Raw genomic sequence first — 15,865 nt, forward strand, 5'->3', positions numbered from 1 at the left:
AATATTTTATCTATTTATTTTTAGTGAGAGAGGAAGGGAGGTAGAAGAAGAGGGAGAGAAACATCGATGTGCAAGAGAAACATCAATTGGCAAACAAAATTGGTTGCCTCTCACACGCCCCCTACCAGGGACCTGGCCGAGTACCCAGGCATGTGCCCTGACCAGGAATCGAACTGGTGACCTTTTGGTTTGCAGGACGATGCCCAATCAGTCACACCAGTGAGGGATAGATTTTCTAATGTGCCAACAGTGACTATGAATAGTTTTTATAAGAAAAAAGTAATTTTTAATATTTAACGATATTTAAGAAATGCAATTTTTAATATTTAAGAATATTTAATATTTAAATACTTAATATTTAAATACTTAATATTTAAGAAAAGAATGTTTAATGGTTTTAATATTTAACATTAATTTTTAAGATTTAAGGATAATAGAAAAATATATAGACAGTGTCATTATAATCAGAATAAAAAAACAAAACAAAGAAAAAAAACCTGCATAGGAAAAAGTGAGAGTAAAAGTACTAAAACATTCATTTTGAATTATTCAAAACTAATGAATTATTCTTGGGGGACATAGCGACAAAACGGGAGCAGAGGGGGGATTCTGGGGAAGCTGGTGATGTTTCATGAGCTGGGCGATGGTTATACAAATTATTTTCTAAGTCATCAAGTAACACACTTCTGATGTGTCCCTCCTGTACTTTTCAACAAAGTTTTTAAAACTTAATGGGAGCCAGACTAAACAAATTACAGATAATTTTCTACTTTTCTGTATTTCCAACTTTCCATAATAGAAATAGGTCACTTTAATAACAGAGGAAAAACCCAGACCTTCCTTCCCCCAAAGCTACTGTTATGTACCAGAAGGGGTTTTTAAAAATCAAACTAGCCCTGGCCAGGTGCTCACATTATAAGTTCGATCCCTGGTTAGGGCACATATAGGAATCAACCAGTGAATCCATGGATAAGCAGAATAACAAATTGATGTTTTTTTTCTCTCTCCCTTTCAGTCCCTTCCACTCTCTCTTTAAAATCAATCAATAAAAAAATTTTAAAAAACACTTTAATGTGCCTTTAAAAAAATAAAAATCCAACTAGAATCTCCTCATGCACACAGCATCAGACAGGGAATCTGGGACCTCTGCCTTCCACGGCAGCCTCTGGGGCCCGTGTTCCACTCCACCAAAACTTCCTCCAAGGGTCTTTCCTCTCTCGTCTGAAATGGAAAGGGCCGGGCTGCGTTGTCCCAGAGACACGGAGGGCCCCTGGGAAGTTGCAAAGGGCTGGTCCAAACAGCATGAAAGACGGATACTCTTTGAGGGATGACAAGATGACAAGTCACCTCTCCGGGCCACTCTATTTCTGGACTCTGGGGCCCCAGGACTGGAAGGGACACTGAGCTTTCCAGAGGAGACCATAACTCCCAGCAGCCCATGTCAACAGGTAGTCAATTCCCATAGCGGCATATCTTGGACACACACTTCGAAAACTGCCAAGTATTCTTATTTTTTTGAAAAGCATTTTAAGTTTATAAAATATGGTATGCTTGTTATAAAGAAATTCAAGCAGGCCATAAAAAAATAATAAACCATTAAAGGCTCCCACACTCCAGGGGTAATCACTGCTTAACGCTTCCTGTATAACCTCCCAGAAAGCGCTAGATACCTACAAACATACCCACGACACAGGGTCGCGCAGCCGCCCTTTTTTGCACAAATCAGGCCGAACTCTACACACAGTGGCTCTGTGACTCATTACCATGTACAAATCCCACCCCGATCTCTGTCACCTTGCATGGCATTCCATTATATGAACCTATCATAATTTAACCAATGCCCTCCTGATTGATACTTAGCGTGCTTCCAATGTTTCTCTGTTACAAACAGTGCTACAGCAAACACCTTTATACGCAGATCCCTGTACTTCCTGGGACTTCTAAGGATAAATTCCTAAGGGTGAAATTATAGAATCAGTGTTCAGACGGATGCTGCCAAGCTGCCTCCAGAGCAGCTGAGTCGGTGTGGGGCTCTCACAAACTGGCCGAAGACTCACTGATACCCCGATGCTCGCCAATACGGGGCAGTTGTCACCTTTTCAGCTTTTCTCCACTCGGTAAGTTTTGAATTTAATACGGGGCAGTTGTCACCTTTTCAGCTTTTCTCCACTCGGTAAGTTTTGAATTTACATTTCACTGATTATTAGTGAGGTCCTCAGAGTGAAAACTACGATGCCGTTTGAATTCCAGTCTCTCCTGTATTTTACACACGCACTAGTTAGAACACGTTTCATTTACTCCCTAGAACACTCCACACTCCCTTAATCTCTCAGAGAAAAACTGGTAAATCAGGAGGTCAAAACCATGAGTATGATTATAAACTTTAGAGTAATTTTTTTTTTCCTAATTTTTAAAGTAATAAGCAATCAGAAAAAGACTGAATCTTTCCAAGTAGATCAGGGATCACTTTAAAGTAGTCTCGAGTCCTGCATTTGTCCCAATAATGAGGTCTTTGCCTGAGACATGACCTTTCGGCCATGTCCCCTCACTGAGCAGCTCCACTGCGATCCACTAGAGTGTAAGCAGAAGGCGGGCACGTGTGCCACGCTGCAGGCTGGCCCCTGGGCCAGCGGAGCCTGGCACAAGTCTCCGTACACATGCAGCACAGGGTGCCGCGGGCACGAAGGGACAGGCACAACACATTGAGGTGTGGCTCAAAGAACGAAATCTGAAGGCCACTGTGCCCCAGGAGACTGTCCCAGAAGCGGCTTTGATGGCTTCTGTGGAATGTGCACACGGTCTTATGTGACTGCCTCAGAAAAGGCACTTCTTTCCTGGGCCGGTACTGTCTGGTGCATATGCGCACTTAGTTGTGCTTCAGGTCCTATCACAGTTACGTGGGAAAAGACACGTGGCCCCTCACATACAAAGTAGAGAGGGCAAGAGGGCCGGGTGGCTCGCTGGTTAAGCATCATCCCGATACACCGACGTGGCCGGTGCCATCCCCAGTCAGGGCACATGTAAGAATCAACCAATGAACACATAAATAACTGCAATAACAAATCGCTCTCACTCTCTCTCTCTCTAAAGATCAATTAAAAAAAAGTATAGCCTCTTGAACAAGACCCTCCCTTCAGTCCTAACTCCAGCTCTGCTACATTCTCTGTGAGCCTTCACCTCTGCGGGCCCTGGCTCCCTCGCCCCCACATCAGGGCCTACTGCACCGCAGTGCTGTGGGGGCTCCAGAAGACTCACATACTTTCAGGGCCTAGCAAGGCTCTGAGTAACCGGGACCCCGGGGACGTCTCTAACAGCTACAGCTGACCCTGAGTCAGACCGAGTCTGAGGCCCGCTCGACCGAGCCTGACCAGGCCGAGAAGAAGAGCCTGAACAAGAGTGAGCCTACCTCCCACTTGCATCCCACATGCCGGGTGGATGATTTTCCAGGGGGCATCCAAGGTACCTTGGTTTTCACCCGGACACTCCGCCGCACATTCACGGTGTCCCCTTTCATTCCGCGCTTATGAGATTTCTGTGGAAAGGGACAAACCCAGGGTCACTCCCCACAGCTGGTGGTGGCGTCACTCTGGTGGCATCCATCTCCAACGCTGCACGGGAGCCTCTCCTGACTAACTGCCGCCATTGCTGCATGGCAGACCCGCCTACCGTCTAACCAGGCACCTGAGATCCCACAGCAAGCGCATCTGTCTGTCAAACCTTCGGAGGTGGCGGTGCAAGGCGTCAACCTGCTCCACAGCCTTCACCTCGCCCCACGGGCGTGCTCCTACCTGGCTGCTGGTCGCTGATGGTTTCGGGAGTTTTTTTATGTGGACGTGGACAGGGGTGTTCTCATCCACATGGACATGTAAGGGGGGAGTTGACGAGCGGTCCTTCATGGTTTGCTTCTGGCAGGCCGGGGAAGACAACACAAAAAAGGTTGATCTGTGGATGAGTAAACTGGGCATAAAAAACAGAGCTGGCAGCCTCTGGGGGCCACTGAAAGCCTGACCACCAAGCAAGCAGGACAGCTACGGACTACTGGCATGCAGGCGGGGACCAAGGCGGCGGTGCCGTTCAGCAGGCTTCTGCAGAGGTCCCAGCGGAAGACCACCAGAGAGATCCAGGTCCCACCGAGAGAAGGGTCTCTGCGAAAGAGCCCAAGCCTCCGTCCCAGCCTGCTGGAATGCAGAGCTCTTCCTTGGACTTAGTGGAGCACAGCCGGGAAGCAGGGGAGTCCTTCTACACTGTAATCTGAACTGCACATGCGCATTAGCAGGGCAAATGCAAAACGATTAGGGCGCAAAATAAATCAGGCAGCGGGCAGGGAAGGGGTGATGAAAACAGAGAGCTGGTGGGGACGCCAAGATGAGAAGGTTGTATTGATTCTAAAAAATATATAAGCAAGGCAAAATCCCGACTACATACACCTCACTCACCATTGGCTCCTATCCCCTTCCCCAATCTTCTTCTTATTGTTATTGTCATTAAGAAGTTTTGGAATTTGTTTGGAAGGATTAAGACAACCTCCTCACACCTGGCAGCCTTACCACAAGCAAAAAAAAAGAAACCCCAATCCATCGGCAAGACACAGATGAAGGCGCCCAGCAAAGTGTCAGGCTGCCGTGCTTTCAGGCAGGGGAAGGCCGCTCCTGGAAAAGGGGCGCCGAAGCGTTTCTGGCAGGGCTTCAGACCGGAGGGCTGCTCCCTGTGCATGTCACCTACCGTCACAGTCACACTGGGTACGCCACAGGGTGTCCTCAAGACCTTTTTCTGCGTGAGACTTGTTACTCCGTTCTTCCCACACGATGGAAACCTGCACCCAGGCACAAGGACCGGATTATAAGTAGACACTTAGGGTTCTTCTATTTCTTAGACCTTCCACAATTACGTACTACGTGTGGTGAGAGCACGGTGACAGCGAAGAGAACCAGCCTGGGGTCACTGGGCTCCCCTTACGTGGGCACCGAACATGCATGGTGTGCCCCGCAGTGGGATGGAAACAGGGGTGGTGGGCGTGCACAAGGCTGGCCTTTTAACCTGCCATCGCATCACATGGATTGTGACCTTTTGCTGAAAAGCCCAGGTGTCATCCTGTCAGGTGACAAAAAGCAGGCAGCACAGGAACAACAGCCAAGGTACTAATTTGGCCAAGGCTGAAAGTGCCCAGGACAGTGCCTGGTGCAGAGGGGGCTCTGGAGCAACGCTCAGGGGATGGCTGACAGAAGAAGGCAGGGCAATGAGCTCTGGAACGAAGTCCCTGCAGCTCAAATTCACAAAATTAACAGTCAAATGCTCAACTAACAGGACAAAAAAGTAGTGTTTCCCAAAATAGCCCATTTGCTACTCTTTAAGCTCTTAAGAAACAGGGTTATGCCCTGGCTGGTGTGGCTCAGTGGACTGAGTGCCAGCCTGCCAACCAAAGGGTCACCAGTTTGATTCTAGGTCAGGGCATATGCCTGGGTTGCAGGCCAGGATCCCAGTAGGGGGCGTGGGAGAGGCAACCACGCATTGATGTTTCCCTCCCTTCACCTCTCTCTAAAAATAAATAAATAAATAAATAATTTTAAAAATAAAAATAAAAACACCATATGTAATTCATGTTATATATAAACAGCCCCATCACCAGATTTGCAAATGTAGCAAACATTTCACCTCCAAAAAACACCCAGGAATTCCGGCATGGGGAAAAGTTCATTTGATCCGTCCCACTGCCTTCTGACAGCCCCCAAATATGACTTCACCCTCCCCACAAATACCTGAGGAAATAATGCAACATAAAAGTGCAATACAAAAATCCTTGAGCCTTTTAGCATGCATTTTGCTGTCTTACAGCACACCCCGATAAACAAGAAAAAATATTTACTGAGCCCTACTAATCCTTTAGCTGAGGAATACCAAATCTGAGTAGGTTTCTTCCTCCTCCTCTTCTTCTTCTTCTTCTTCTTCTTTTTTTTTTTTTTTTGTTCCCTTGTCACTTAGAAGCCAGAAGATCTGGGTAATCTCTCCCCCTCAAACCACTTGGTTCCCAGCAACACCTTGCTAACTGCCACATCCATCTCCTACATCACTGTCCTTTGTTTACGCCTGGTGTCCTTTCAAAAGGATCTGAGCGTGTACTCCATTGAGACAACAATAGTGACCCAATTTGCTACCAGGAACGGGGACAACTGGGACAACTCGGAAGAGAGGGAGAAAGAGAGGGAGGGGAACAGAGCTGGGACCGTGCGCGCACATTTTTTCCCCCCTCCTTCCCTTTAAAAATGATTTCCAAGTATTTTGGTGCAGACTTTCAATACACTGAACGGAGAAGCTGAAAAGAGAAGCCTCCAGCAAGCCTGACCTGGGGGCCCCTGACCACCTTTCCCTGCCCTCCGGCGGAGGCGCCCCCCACACTGGCAGTACCTGGGGGAGCCGCCTGAGGATGAGGCAGACATGACTAGGCATCAAAGCCGCAAAGATGGGCTCTGTTCAGGGGGACCCAGAGGGGCTTGTCAATGAGACTCTCAGGGGCCAGGCATCAAACGTCCTCTCTGAGGGGAGGAGGGTGGAAGCTTTGGGGGTAGCAGTTGGATGAAAACTTGGGAGGCGCTCCTCTCTACTGTCCAAGTCGCACAGCAACTGTCCTGCCAAAGTGGGGGGAGAGAGGAGAGGCTGAGCGACCTGCGGGGCGGCGGGTGGGCGCTGGTAAGCGGGCGAGGGGCGCAGTGAGAGCTCCCCTCTCCAGGGAGAACAGGAGGCGGAACTCAGAGGGGAAGGACCACCATGCCCAGGCCCCGGGAGGGAGGGTGGGGGACCACCAAGTGGAAAACCTGAGGTGCTAGCTGACGTGCGTGGAGGGCGGGAGAGAACCGCTAGGCCCAAGTGGGCCCGAAAGGGCCAAAACCGGCGCAGGGTGCGGGGGTTGTAGGGGCTAGTCCTGGCGGGGCCAGGGCAACTGTCTCCTAGGAGAAGGGGCGTTCCCGGCTGAATCGACTCTCGATGAGGACCAATAGTATTTGAAGGAAGAAAAGCGGAAGCAACCGGGGGGGAAAGGGGCGCTCGGCCACGAGTGGGTACCCCCGATGGCGGAGGGAAAATCCTCCCGGTCGCAGCAGCGGCCGCTGGGATCTAGTCTCCAGTTGGAGCGGATTAAACGCCTGGTTGTGCAGGGAGCGGACCTCCGGCGGGTGAACCCGCTCCAGCGGGGTCGGGGACCCGGAGGCGGTCCCCAGGGGCAGCGCTGCGCACGAAGATCGGGCAAATAACTGTCATGACGAGGCCCCCGGAGAGGGAAGGGCGGACCAGGCGACGCCCACAGGCAGGCAAGAGGGCAGGGGGCCAGTCTCCGTCGGCGGAGAAAAGGGACGACTACCCACCGGCGGGCAGCTGGGGACTAGTTTATGCCCATACAGAGAAGGGCGAAGCCCTGCCGGAGGGCAGCGGAGGGGAGAGCCGAGCCCCGCCGGTAGCCAGGTGAGGAGGGAGGCGGCCGGCCGGCCAGTTAGCGGGAGAAGACGGCCCGCGCCGGTGGGCGGGGCGGGGGGGTTCAGATTCTGACGGGAGTAGGACTAGCGCACTAGAGGACTGCGGGCTGGGGGCGCCCTGGAGGGGGCAGGGGCGGCGGCAAACGGCGAGGACCACCCCGCCCGCCCGTGGGGACCGGCCCCGGCGGCGGCCGCGGGGCGCCCCGGAGCGCCCTGGGTCCCGCCCGCCGGCGGCCTCTCACCAGGAGCGGCAAGGCTGAGCCCAGAAACGCCTCCTTATGAAGTCGTTGAAATCGGCGGCCAGGGTCGTGCCATGGAGACGCCGCGGCGGATGTAGTCCTGCTCCAGCGGCGACTCCTCCCCGCTTCCGCCTCCTTCTCCGACACACGGTCGGGAGCTCGCCCATTGGCCAGTTCAAACCCCCCGGTGAGCCTCTGGGGTTTCGCCATTTAGGCCCAACCCCTGGCGTCACAGAGATGCCCCCTCCCGTCCTGAGCTCCGCCCATCCCCGGACCACGCCGCTGGTCGCCATGGATACGCGCGACGCTACCAGCCAGCCTTGCCCGGGCAGGCCACACGGCTCTGGCCCTGCTGCCCTCTCCGTCATTTTAGCCCTGCCTTCGGTCCTCCTCGAGTACCAGAACTTATAGCGCCACAGCTCTAACCTGCTCCATATGACACGTTTTAGGAAACTAGGCACAGAACAAATTAGTGGCCGGAGCTGTGCCCTGCTTCTGGGAATCCAGCCCTGTCTCTACTCTGCTGTTGGTGCAGAGATGGAACCGGCCTCTGCACACCACTCAGCCTCTCCCCTTCGCCTGTGTCTCTGTCCAGACAGTAGAAAGGGTCCGCTTTCTCCTCGCTCCTCTCCGCCATCCTGCACACTGAATGCAACTATGTGTACGGACCTACTCTGATGAGGTTTGCGAGGAGCCGCCATCTTCTCAACTATGCAGTCAGCCAATCAAGAAGGAGATGTCACGTGACTCACAGTTCGCTGGATTCCTGGATACTTGAATATGCTCTGCGCCAACCAGGCTTCCATTTCCTTGACAGACTCATGTCCATGACCTTTCCCCACTCCAACCCCCCGCCTCTGTCACCTCAGCCACGCACCCCAGGCTCACACAACTGGTCCACCTGAAATTTTAAGTTCCGACTCCCCCCTCTCCAAACAGAACCTGCTTCTCTCTCTTGCTCTCACAGTCTAATGCCTACTATATCCATTTTTTCAGTGTTAGGGAGCATTTCACTCCCTTCGGCCCGTTCATTTTCTCCCTGTTAACTAAGTGATGGATCCCCAATCCCTGTAACCCAACCATCTGAGACTCTGCAAAGACTGAACACACAAATCGTTGCCTCTCTTGCAGCAATGGCCACTCTTTATTTTATTTTATTTGTTAAATACTTATTTATTTGATATTTCTTTTTATTTTTTTAAGATTTTATTTTTTATTTTCAGAGAGAGGGGAAGGGAGGGAGAGAAACATCCATGTATGAGAAAAACATGGATCGGTTGCTTCTGGCATGCCCCCAGTGTGGACCTGGCTCACAACCCACACATGTGCCCTGACCAGGGAATCCAACCACCAGGCCACACCAGCCAGAGGTCCGTGTAATTTTGAATTGATCCTTCTTGACATTACCAAGGGAATGAGAGACTTAGAGAAAAAGTAGAAAGGAGTCTTCTCAAGCTTGCCTGAGGGCCAGGCAAAAAGAAACCTCCACATAATCCAGCCTTGTGGACCAGGAGACTTTGAATGATTTGGAGCAAAAGCCAATATGCATTTCATCGTCAGCATATGCCCTGTGCACATGAGTTCTCTCTGGAATTTAGTGCAAGGATGTGGTACAATTAATACAGAGTAGTTAAAAAATAAAAATAAAATGCATGGAGCAAGCTAGGTTGGGGTAGCGGGAAACTCTAATCTGAGGCCTCATTAAAATGACTAAGATTTGTGGAAGGATGAAACATCAGCCATGACCAGTGTGGCTCAGTTGGTTGGGCATTGTCCCTCAAAGCAAAAGATCACCGGTTCGATTCCCAGTCAGGGCACAGACCTGGGTTAAGGGTTGGGCCACTGGTCTGGGTGCACGAAGAGACAATCCAATCAATGTTTCTCTCTCACATCAGTGTCTGTCCCTTTCTTTAAAAAAGGGAAAGAAAAATCAGTTCAGGTGCTTGATAAGTTATGTTATATGTATTCAAGGGAATACTACAGAACCATTAAAAATTAGACATCAGTTGTTCAGAGAGATCTCTAAATGGAAAAATTTCTAAAATCTAGCTAAGAAAAATAAAGAGCAAGGCTGTTAGTCACATAATACTGTAAGTTGACCGTGATGCTATTTCTGCGTGAAAATAACCTCTGCATGTTGGTATCTGCATGTAAAAAAAAACCCTGGAGGTGGGGGAGATGTTCACTCACAAAGTGTAAATTTCTGTCATGTTCAAGCATTTTTGCAAAAGAATATGTTTCCAGTCAGGAAACCAGCAGATTACAGACTTGTTGGAGAAGATAATCATGGTATATTGGTGGGAAAAACAGGTAATAGAATGGGATGTTTAGTGAAGCCGGTGTAGGAGTTTGGGGGCAGAGGGACGTGCGGTTATAAATTCACATAGAAGAAGAGTGCAAATTTTGGCGGAAGGTATAGGAGTATTTCTTATGCTATTATATATTCTTTTTAGCACTTAAAAAAATTTACTGTGAAGTATATATTCAAAAGAGGGCATGTAATGTGTATTCGTTTGCTAGGGCCGCCCAAGCACCGCAGATGGAACAAAATGACAGAAACGCATTCTTAGAGGCCAGGGGGCTGAAGTCTGAGGTCAAGGTGTCGGCAGGGCCAGCTCCCTCTGAAGGTCTTGGAAGCAGAACTTCAGGCTACGTGTTTTATTGTCTCCTTTTCATTAAAGAGTTTATTTCTTTATTTTTAGAGAGAGGGGAAGGAAGGGAGAGAAACATCCAACAGTTGACTCTCACAAGCCCCCATACTGGGGACCAGGCCTACAACCCAGGCACGTGCCCTGACTCGGAATTGAACCTTTCTGTTTGCAGGCCGGAGCTCAATCTACGGAGCCACACCAGGCAGGGCGATGCCTCCTTTTTGTAAGGACACCAGTTATACTACGTTAGGGCCCACGCTATTCTTTTTTTTTTTATTTTAATTTTTATTGTTATTCAATTACAGTTGTATGCCTTTTCTCCCCATCCCTCCACCCCAACCCAGCTGAACCCACCTCCCTCCCCCACCTCCACCCTCCCCCTTGGTTTTGTCCATGTGTCCTTTATAGTAGTTCCTGTAATCCCCTCTTCCCACTGTCCCCCCCACCCCCCGGCTATTGTTAGATTGTTCTTAATTTCAATGTCTCTGGTTATATTTTGTTTGCTTTTTTCTTCTATTGATTATGTTCCAGTTAAAGGTGAGATCATATGGTATTTGTCCCTCACCGCCTGGCTTATTTCACTTAGCATAATGCTCTCCAGTTTCATCCATGCTGTTGCAAAGGGTATAAGCTCCTTCTTTCTCTCTGCTGTGTAGAATTCCATTGTGTAAATATACCATAGTTTTTGGATCCACTCGTTTGCTGATGGGCACTTCGGTTGCTTCCAGTACTTGGCTATTGTAAATTGTGCTGCTATGAACATTGGGGTGCACAGGTTCTTTTGGATTGGTGTTTCAGGGTTCTTAGGGTATAATCCCAGCAGCGGAATTGCTGGGTGGGCCCACGCTATTCTAATATGACCTTGTCTTAAGTAATGACAAGCCCCATGACCCTATTTCCAAATAAGTTCCCATTATGAGATTCTGGGGGTCAGGACTTCAACATCTGAATGGCGGTGAAGAGGGTGAGGGGCGGCGACAATGACACAATTCAGCCCACAACACAGTGAATATATTCAGTTTAAAGATGCACAGTAAAATAGACACTAACGGGCCACCACCCCATTTAAGAAGTAAAGGAGACTGACATGCTTTAAACCAGGAGACACTCTTTCAAACTGCTGGCACTGGCAATTTTCTTTTTCTCCTCCTGTTTTCCTAAAGCTCAACAGTGAACACAGGTTTCCCTTATTAGTTAAAAGTACCCACAGGTGAGGGAGGAGCTGCCTCCCCAGCTCCAGGCCCCAGCCCTTGTGCAGCTCCGCAGCCCCTGGTTCCTCCGGCTCCAGCCTTTCCATTTGCCCCAGGGCCTCATTACCAGTTATTTCCAGCCAGGAGCAGCTCCTCCAGGGATCTGACGAAACTACCACCGCAGCACGCCGGGGAGAAGGAATCTGTGCTCCCAAGTGGGCCTGGCTTTTTCTTTCTGGTGACTTGAAAGATTTCAAGACCTGGGTGCTACTGGAAGAGGAAATTCTCCTATGCCCTATCAGGGTTTGGCTCCCCCTGGACTCTCTGACTAGGCACTCACTGGCCCTGCCTCTGAGGTTGGGTGGACACGGGAACCAGCGGTTTCCCAGCTGTGATCCTGCCCCACCAGCATTCGCATCCCCAGGGAACTTGTTAGAAACACAAATTCTCAGCCCCCACCCCAGACCTACTGAATCAGGAGCTCTGGCGATGGGGCCCAGCCACTGTGTTTTAATAAGTTCTCCAAGGAGATTTGGGTCCCCTCTAAAGTTTGAGAACCACTGCCTGGAGCATCGAGAGGCATCTTGGGGGGCAAATCTTGTTGTGCCCCTTTATTTCACAGAGGGGAAACCTGAGGCATCTTACCTAGAGGACAAGGACCTGGCTCAAGAGACCCAGATCATGAAGTGGCAGTTAAGGTGGAATTGCAAGTTAGGTCCTGTGTTTTCGGAGCCCCGGCTCTTTGTTCTGACTCAGGCAGACCCAAGTCCATGCTGATTGGCTGTCACTGTCTGGAAGGTCACCGTGATGCCCGCGACCATCAATGCAGCACTCCCTCTGTGCCGGCACCGCGCCTCCTGCACGAGCTCATGAATCCTCACGATACCCAGTGAGACCGGCATGAGGGCTGCGTGAAGGTCAGGACACCTGCCCAAGGTCACAGAGCTAGGAAGGGCAGAGAGAGAACTCAAACCGGCTTTCTCTGCCCCCCAAGCTCATCTCATGCTGTAGCTAAAAGACCACACCAGGCTTTGCAGAGACCGCCACCCCCAGGGGTGGGGAATGGGGCCCTTCTCCTGTGTCTACAGTTCGGCAGAGAAACCAGGAGGGAGACGAAAATCCCTCTAAACAGGCAAAACAGTTAGTGAACAGCTGATGCCAAAAAGCTACTGCCATTCACTCATATGAAAGCCCCCTCCCCCTTGGTTTGCACACAACTATCAACCTGGGCGGGGGGGGGGGCAGGGGGGGGACAGAGCGGATTAGCAGCAGTCCACCATGACTGACCACATCCCCACTCTGTCACCCTTGCTGCCCACAAGCAGCAGGTGTACCTCAGACAAGGCGTCCCGACCTTCACAGCAGGGTACACACAGAAACCAAAATATTTGCACAGCTTCTGGGTGGTCGGAGGGCACTGGGGGGGATTTGGAAGTCTTCATGAAAGTTTCATACTACATTATTCATAATATATATTCGGATTAGAAACTGTAGTATAAAGCATTAGGGGAGTTAGTGAAGCTCAGTTTTGTATAAAACTTCCAAACAAAACATGATGCTGGATTAAAAAGGAAGACAGCACAAAAGACCACGTGCTGTGTGATTCCATCCCCGTGACGGCTTGGAAAAGGCAAAGCGGTAGGAACAGAAAACAGACCAGTGGTTTCCAGGGGCCGGAGGGGGAGGAGGGAGCTGACTGCAGAGCGGCAAAGGGGAGTTGGGGGGAAAGAGGTATGATATATCGTATTTTTCGGACCGTAAGATGCACCTAGGTTTTAGAGGAAAATAGGAAAAAAAAATTAGAAGCAAAATATGTGGTAAAATATTTAATAACATAAATAACATAATATCTCACTAATGTAAATGTAAGCTACATTTGGACTATAAGATGCACCCCCATTTCCCCCCAAATTTGGAGGAAAAAGTGTGTTTTATAGTCCGAAAAATACGGTAATTATACAGCTTGCAGATTTCCTATCTGCATTGTACTGGGCCACACGGACTGTTTACATTGTCAAAGATTATCAAAGCAAATGTTACTTTGTAGAGGTAGAGGTAGTTCCCAAACCTGTTGGCTCCTCCGAATGACTGGGAATGGCCTGGTTCAAACACAGTCAGGCTTCACCCAGGACCTACTGAATCAGCACCTTGTCAGGGGAGACAGGAGGGGCAGGCATCTGCGTTTTAACAAGCTCCCCAGGTAACCGGTGGTGGAGTGCGTGGCTTGGGGCCAAGACTTCTGGGTCAGGACAGGTTTCTGAGCTTCCAACTCCAGCCCAGACTTGAACCCTGTATTCCAGACTCCAGTATCCACCCCCTGCCTGACACCTGTACCTGGATGTCAACTTTAGCATGTCTAAAAGTGACCTCCTACCCTGCCCCCAAACCGGCCCCACCCATCGTCTTCTGCATTCTTCCAGTGATTCTGCCAAAAACTTTGGCATCATCCTCAATTCCTCTCCTCTTTCTCCCTCCCTCTCTTTTTGTTGTTTAGTTTTTATTTCATAATTATAAACTTAACTCTTAGGTCCCGCTGGACTTGGAGGGGTAAGGACAACATGGAATCCAAGGGCTGCAGCGGGAGCACAAAGACAGGGGGATGTTGTAAGTGGTAGGAGTGGGGGTACCCTCCTGAGCTGCAGAAGGGATGGTCTGGTGATTAAGATAAAACACAAATCAGCGTCAGCATTGTCCACAGCCAGCAGCGGCGACCCGCTACTGGTCTTGTTGTTCCTGGACCCAAGGCGCTCCGAGGCTTCCACAGAGCTCATGCCCTTTGCACCTGGCAAGAGGCCACGTGCTTGCCATCCGCCCACTCAGTCTTGGCAGCACCGACGAAAAACTGGAACCATCTGTGTTGGTCCAGCTTTCGCCATGGACAAGATGCCAGGCCCCATGTGCTTCAGGATGAAATTCTCATCATCTTTCTCGCTGCAGATGGACTCGCCCCCAGTACCCCTGTGGCGTATGAAGTCACCACCCTGGCACGTACATCCCAGAAGAATTCTGTGAGAGCAGGAGTCTTCACAGCCAAATTATTTCTCACCAGGGCTCAAAGTGTGAAAGGTTCTGCTGTCTTTGGACCTTGGTCTGCAAGGAGCTCGGCGGGCTCGCCAGCAAGTCCAGGATCACAGTGGGGCTGAGTCTGGTTGGGGCGGCTCCCGGGGCGGTGGCTTCGGTGTCTGTAAAGCCTCCTCCTCTCTCGAAATTGGGGGGCTTTGCCTCATTGCCCCCACTGTCAACAATTTGGTTGTTGAGTCACTGTCATTGTGTCTCCCCTGAATTATTTTAGTGGGCTCCCAACTGGTGTCCCTATTTCTACCCTGGACCGACCCACAGTTCACTCTCAGCGCAGCAGCCAGAGCCAGCATGCTACAATGTAAGTCATTTCTCTGCCTCAGACCCTCTGGGGCTCCCTTTCTCATAGTAAAAGCTGAAGTGGCCTCCCAGGTCCTCTCTGCTCTGGCCCCAGCCCTGGCTCCTCCCTGCTCACTCTGCCCCAGCCACACTGGCCCTCTGGCTCTCTTTTGAACCAGCCAGTCCTGCTCCTGCCTTGGGACCTTTGCATATGCTGCTTCCTCGGCCTGGAATGGTCTTCCTTCAGGTTTCCCCGTAGCTTGCCCCTCACCTCCTTCAAGCCTTTGTTCAGATCATACTCAACGCTTCCTCCCGCGTTTCTCTCTGCAGCACCTTATCCTCTCATTTTTACTCACTTTTCTCTGCCTCCCTCACCAGGATGTCAGCTCCACGAGGTGAGGGATTTTTTTTTTTTTTGGTCTGTTTTCTTTACTGCTGTATCTCTGGTACCTAAACCTGGCCCATAGAAGGTGCTCAATGACGGTTTAAAGAATGAAGGGGGTACCCCAAACCAGGAGGGAAGCGACTTGCCCTAGGTCATGGCCATCCAGAATCAGGGGCTTTCACTCTTGGAACAAACGAATCATCAAGCCCGCAGTTCTGGCCCGAAGTCCTTCTCACAGCAACGCCGGCTTCTGGAGCCGAAGTCCGGCCAGCTGGACCTCATCCCCAGGACAAAAGGAAGGATGGCGTGGCCTCTGCAGGTTGCTGTCCGGCTCTGCCAGAACCCAGTGCTCACAAGACCAAGTCAAGGGGCTGCCATGGACTCCTCTGTGGAAGGAACCACAGAGCCACCTGTACCACAGTCCTGTGCTGGTGGAGGCCAAGGCAGCCACCTCCCCACCCCGCCAGCTGCCCAAGTGCAAGTACTGGAGACAGTTGCTAGGCCCAGAAGCTTGACTCTGAGGGGTGAGGGGTGGGGCGGTGGAGCAAGGCCTGCAGTTCCCAAGCAGAAGGGCAGAAAC

At 50.6% G+C, this 15,865-nt stretch overlaps 1 protein-coding gene across 7 annotated transcripts in view; it reads right to left on the reverse strand.

Moving 5' to 3' along the window:
• Positions 1–7,869, reverse strand: part of ODF2 (outer dense fiber of sperm tails 2) — a 29,062-nt gene extending 21,193 nt beyond the window's left edge. The window contains exons 1-5 of one of the 7 annotated variants that reach the window (XM_045196763.2): positions 7,706–7,828; positions 6,403–6,618; positions 4,723–4,813; positions 3,789–3,905; positions 3,407–3,532 (exon numbers count right to left, since the gene is read on the reverse strand). In XM_045196763.2, coding sequence (XP_045052698.1) covers positions 3,407–3,532; positions 3,789–3,905; positions 4,723–4,813; positions 6,403–6,434 — 366 coding nt within the window. In that variant the 5' untranslated portion in view covers positions 6,435–6,618; positions 7,706–7,828. Of the gene's footprint in view, positions 1–3,406; positions 3,533–3,788; positions 3,943–4,722; positions 4,814–6,402; positions 6,624–7,705 lie in introns of all 7 variants that reach the window. The other 6 variants (XM_024562243.3, XM_024562247.3, XM_024562242.3 and 3 more) reach the window with 6 other exon arrangements.
• Between the last annotated feature and the right edge of the window lie 7,996 nt (positions 7,870–15,865).

This window comes from Desmodus rotundus, chromosome 1, assembly GCF_022682495.2.
Source record: "Desmodus rotundus isolate HL8 chromosome 1, HLdesRot8A.1, whole genome shotgun sequence".
NCBI lineage: Eukaryota > Metazoa > Chordata > Mammalia > Chiroptera > Phyllostomidae > Desmodus > Desmodus rotundus.